At 44.9% G+C, this 6,000-nt stretch overlaps 1 protein-coding gene across 1 annotated transcript; it reads right to left on the bottom strand.

Moving 5' to 3' along the window:
• Positions 1-357: 357 nt before the first annotated feature.
• Positions 358-3,038, bottom strand: LOC110014810. Its single transcript, XM_023957044.1, has 2 exons — positions 1,513-3,038; positions 358-1,473 (listed from the first exon to the last, which is right to left on the bottom strand). Exons 1-2 carry the CDS (start codon positions 2,926-2,928, stop codon positions 895-897), a joined length of 1,995 nt encoding a protein of 664 aa, XP_023812812.1. The 5' UTR covers positions 2,929-3,038; the 3' UTR covers positions 358-894.
• Between the last annotated feature and the right edge of the window lie 2,962 nt (positions 3,039-6,000).

Here is a 6,000-nt window from a genome sequence, read left to right as displayed (position 1 = left end):
CCATTCACCGGCGCACACAATCCATGATCAAAAAGAGTCCTCCTCTGGTCCAAAGTAAATCATACCAGCCAAACGAATACTCCATCGCCGGCACGAGATCAGAGGTCAGCTTCATCCTCCACATGAGAACACGAACCTGAACACTTTCCCAAGGATAAGGTGTTCAACCCAGATAGTAGAAATGTAGTCCCTGACATATTTATCGCGTCTCTGGAAACTCCTAGATTTTGCACAAAGAAGTCCTAGTTGCTGCTGCAACTACAAAGCACAAGTGAAGGTCACTGGAAAATAAGTCCTGATGAGTTCAAAATGAGTTCACTTCACACTAAAGATAAAGCTATAACATAATGAAGAATAAGATATTAAAACATACATTTTCTACATTTCCCTCTCTTGATCACACAAAGTGTGATCACCTAAAAGACTTAACACTACAACACTCAAAAACAACAAAACATTACAAACCTAACCTAACCTGACAGCTGTGGTCTAAAGCCCGCACAATCTGGAACACAAAATATTTCAAAGGAGTTAGGCGTCCATGCATGAACGTGCGAGCGAAACCTGTCTGGAGCATCAGTTAAACATTCAGTGTATAGTCTGACAGGAAAAGTCTCGCGACGGTTCCGTGCTCCTGCGACAACCACCCCTAAGGATGCCCATGCTCACAAGATCGACCTAACCCCTTGGCACAATGTCATTAATAAAAGTTACACAGTACAAAAACTAAAGTAGTAAATAAGGTAAATAAAACAAATTCAAAGTCTAATTCAGTGTAATTCAAATTCAAATAGTAAAAAAGCATAACCGTAAAAAAGTTAACAGTTCCTGTAAAGCAAAAGAACACCTGGAATTAAGGGGGAGGAATGCGAGACATGTTAAGGCAGAACAAAATCACACAAACTGAGTTGACAGCTGGGGTGGGGGAAAAGGATCACTGACAGGCAACATGGCATATTGCCCCTGCTCACGATCCTTGTCGCCCACCGCTTTCTCTATGAGGCGTGTCAGAAGTGACCTAATGCAGGGAATGCAGCAACAACCACACAGAGTGAGAATAGCTGTAAAGACGGCAACTGCAACAAGAATAGAGGAGATCAAATTTTTCCAGGGACCAAACACTTTCATCCAGTCATCCCACATGGATGTGTCAACACCTGAATGGTCCTTCATTTTCTTATTTAATGTGCGCATACCGTCAATAGCCACTGTCAACTTACCACCAGCTTGCGTATTATTGGGAATAAAAGTACAACACTGATCACCAAAAATACCACAAACACCAGATTTCTCCGCCAATAACATATCTAATGCAATTCTGTTTTGGAATGCCATGAGGGAGGTGGCCTTCAATTGTTCATGCACAGCTTCAAAACCTGCAACAGTGTAATTGCCTAACTTCTGAACATTGTAATGGATGTAGTTAATTCTGTCAACGTTTTTATTAGGGGTAATCCATAAGAGAATACTCTCAAACCCAGAAGCCACCTGATTCACTAATTTATACTCATCTGGAACGCCTCTAGGGACACCAAGAGAGTCAATGTATGTCGGATCATTCTGGCCCATCCAGCCCGTGTCACGCTTGGACCATCTCCAGGTAGGCTGGTGGGTCAGCGGGGGTGCGACACCTGTCAAAGCTGTGGGTTGAATAAAAACGGGTAAGATCAAAGTGACCAATGCACACCGTCCGGCGGCATTCAGGGGTAATCTGTCAAATATTTGATTTGTGCCACACCATATCCAAATATCCGCTCGTGAGAGTGGCTGGAAATGAGTCAGAACTTGTGTGTCATTACACCAATTGTCAGTAACATTACCTATAAATCGACTACCATTTCCATTACGTAACACGAAACATGAGAAATTTTGAGGGGCCACACGTCGGTCAAAAACAGGCTTACTTTTATCACTGGGGGCCAGAGGATAAAAGCGATCCAGTTTCCGACAGTCCGGGCTAAAAGGAATTGTGCTAGTCATTAAGTCAGCGACACATTCTGCTGGAACTGCTGCGGGAACCACACGTAACAAAGGACGGGGTCCCATACACACAACACAGTCTCCCTTTATTACATTTGCTGCTTGTTCGACCATCAGCAACCAGTTGTTGGCTTCCCCGCTGATACCTGTCACAATCTGGAACCAATTATCTGTGGAAGGAGTTCCTTCTATGATTTTTACCTGTTTGACTGGACTGAAGCCTAATCCTGTCCGTAAGAGAGTGGTGGTGGTAGCATTAAAGTCTGGACAAAACATAATCTGCCAACACGGATCTTTTCCATTTGCCCATGCACAAATGAGCAATCGTGAGCAAAAAGTGATGTAACCCTGTGTAGAAACAGGGAAAGGCTGACCAGTGGTGTTAACACGGAAAGTGAAAAACGAATCTGAAACAGTAAAATTAGAAATTATTCTGGACCACTCACGAGCTCGGGGTGTCCACCCATAGGAACCTTTCTTCCAAGATGATTCTGCTGTGGATCTAAATATTGATCCCCATCCTCCATCCCCCAACAATCCCCGAATGTACCAGTGATAGCCTCGCCACTTACTTGCTGTTCCCCAGTGGTTATGTCTGAAACTGTCCCTTGGTGCTATAATTAACACATCTAGTGTCTGATTGGGATTGTAGCAAAAATACGGGAACCCTAAAGGGGGCGGAAGAGGGCCACACATGAGTTGTTCAGCTTCCCTGGTATACGTCCAGGCATCATAAAATGTACTTCGCCTTGTTCTGTTACGTCCTGTAGCAGTCTGCCTATGGGATTGAGTCAGGTTATATTTAGTACGATTAGCTCGAATCTCAGGTAAATCAAGGAAGAAGATCCATAAAAGAAATAGGAAAAATATAACAAAACTGATAACTCCCCATGTCCATTTCCCTCTCTTGGCCTGAGGAAGGCCCAGGCCAGTAGTAGAAGGAAACATCGCAAAGGCAGACAGGGGCAAAACACAAAATACAAAACTAGACAAAATTATAGAAAAAATAAGTTGAATCCCAAAATCGAAATTGAATGTAAAAATCCTAATCTAAAGCAAAAATAGAAATTGAAGTAAAAACATAAATCGAAGTAAAAATATAAAATGAAGTAAAAATATAAAATGAAGTAAACACAAAAAACAACAAACAGTCCTGTGCACCGTCAAGGTCAATCAGACGTCCTGTCCACTGTCCTGTGAATAGCAAGGTCGCAACATCGAGTAATGATACCACTTATTGTCTCTGCCTTGCAGCTGCACAGCAGACGTCGTTCGAGCCGTGACACGATAAGGACCCGTCCACCTGGGTTCTGACCACTTCCTTTTGAACGCTTTCAGGTACACGTGAGTCCAGTCAGCCAGGTTATCACCTGGTGGTTCAGCTGGAGGCTCGTCCTTATCCTTAACCTGCGCAGAAAAAGTGGAGGCAAAAGCATGCAACAACTTCCAATAGGTAACCAAGGACCTATTGGGTGAGTGGGCGTCGTCTAAGGGTCTAATAGTCGACGAAGGACCTGGCATTAATCTACCGGTCAAAAGTTCGAACGGAGAGAAACCTGTTCTGCGATTTATGGATTGTCTGACGGCTAACAAAGCTAGAGGAAGAGCAGTAACCCAATCTATATTAGTTGAGGTGCATATTTTTGCCAATTTTTCTTTGAGCGTGCGATTCATGCGTTCCACAGAGCCCTGTGAAGAAGGATGCTAAACACAACCAAACTTATGTTGCAATCCAAGAGAGGCTTCAACTTGCTGGAGGTGCTTACCGTTAAAATGAGTCCCATTATCAGATCTGATTTTAGCAGGAAAACCATGTGTGGGTATGTAGTGATTTACCAGTGCTTTGATCACTGAGATGGAGTCCTCTCTTTTGCAAGGATAAGCTTCAGGCCACCCTGAAAAAGAATCAACAACAACAAGCAAATATCGCTTACCTTGCACGGGGTTGATCATGTCAGTGTAGTCAATCACAACCTCGGCTCCTGGCCAGGGGGCAGAGTCAAAACTCCCTGGCATAGGTTTGAGGGTGGGCCTAACATTATAGGACTGACACACTGTACAGTTGTGCACATAATCATGACAGACATCACGCAACCTGGGGTGCCACCACATGAGCAGCTTTGTCATCATGATAGATGGTCCCAGATGCGCTGGACCATGGCTTTCCTTGAGGATGCGTTGAAGAAGAGGTCCGTCTGGTACCACAGGCTGACCATATGGACCCACCCACAAGCCATCTGATGATCTCACGGCACCCTTTTGAAGCCAGTATGATTTCTGCTCTGGCGAGGTTGTGGATTGCAGGGTCACCAGGTCATCATGTGTGGGGCTGTCCAACAGCTCAGGTGGTGTGTAAACACTCACCATTTGATGTGTGGGGGTGTACCCTGCTGCTGCCTTAGCAGCCGCGTCAGCAGCGTTATTTCCTCGTGTTGTCAGGGTGTTACCTTTACTGTGACCTGGAACTTTGACCACAGCCACTCTGGAAGGCAGTTGCAGTGCAAGCTCCAGGCGCTGCATCAGGTCCTTATGAGCGATAGGCTCCCCTCTAGCTGTAAGAAAACAGTTCCTCTTCCATGCAGCAAGATCTAACAATGCAGCCGACACTGCATAAGCAGAGTCAGAGTAGACTGTTACCTGTTCTCCAGGTGCAGCTTCAAGGGCCAAGCACAGAGCCAAGACCTCTGCTGCTTGGGCCGATGGTTTAACTGTCAAAATTTGTGATGTTAGGGTGATGAACTCACCTTTAGAGCACTCCACCACAGCAGCCGCTGCCTGCAGAGTTCCAGATGTTGAGCGAAAACAGCAACCATCTGTAAAGAGAATTCTTCCTTCTGGAAGAGGCTTCATTTCCAGATCTGGCCTGGTTCGCAGTTCTTTCGCCACAGCTACAGAGCAAGAATGAGGATCCATAGAAATTCCCTCTGACATATTAATGCCAGTGTGTTGGTACTAGATGTTCGGAGCTGTCAGAGTTTTCAGCAGCCTCGTCTGTCTTAAAGACGATAGCGTGAAAGATGATGACGCAACATATGATGTGACTGAGTGCTCCGTCAAAATTATCAACGGATGTGACATCACGATGTGTGCTGTTTTGAGAATCACTTTCGCCAAACCTGCAGCATAACGAGTACATAGTGGCGAACGGGCTTCAACGGCATCCAGGGAGATGCTACAATACATTAGCACATCCCGTCTGCCCTGATTTTTCTGGAAAAGAACAGCATTAACAACTGTGGGCGTCATTGTAGCATCGAGAAAAAATGGCTGAGTATAATCTGGGGCTGCGAGAGCAGCAGCGCATGCCATGTCTTGCACTAATGTTACAAAAATCTCATCAGTCACTGGGGTCCAGTCCAGCACAGCCGCGAGGTTAGTTGCACCCTTTTCTTTAATCATTGACCTCAAGGGGGCAGTGCGCTCCACAAAACAAGGAAGAAAATGTCTGCTGTAACCACAAAGACCCAAAAATGCCAACATTTCTCTTACTGTCTCTGGACGTTTATGCTGCAAAATAGACATTCTATGTTCTGTGGACATCGATGATCCTGTGCTGGAAACAGTTCTGCCTAAAAATGTGACTTCCCTTCTGCAACATTGCAGTTTCTTCTGAGAGACTTTGAAACCCAAATCATACAGCTTCAGGAGAAGATCTTTTGTTGCCTGAAGACAGGTTTCCGCAGTTGGAGCTGCGAGCAGAAGATCATCAACATACATCAACAAAACACATCCCTCTGGAAGCACAGTATCCTGCAAAAGAGACTTCAAACATTGATTGAAAATGCCAGGAGAATTTTTAAATCCTTGTGGCAAGCGTGTGTACTGCAAGCGGACACCTTTATACTGAAATGCGAAGAGGTGTCTGCTGTTCTCATGTAATGGAATGCAAAAGAAGGCGTTTGCTAAATCAATAGCAGTGAACCACACACATTGTGGGGTTAAAGTTGAAAGCATGCGATGTGGATCAGGCACAGGAAGGACTGGAGTGATGGTTACATCATTAACAGCCCTTAAATCATG

Source organism: Oryzias latipes, chromosome 7 (assembly GCF_002234675.1).
Source record: "Oryzias latipes chromosome 7, ASM223467v1".
Taxonomy (NCBI): domain Eukaryota; kingdom Metazoa; phylum Chordata; class Actinopteri; order Beloniformes; family Adrianichthyidae; genus Oryzias; species Oryzias latipes.
The sequence above is the reverse complement of the archived record's forward strand: the minus strand, read 5'-3'. Positions and strand labels throughout refer to the sequence as shown.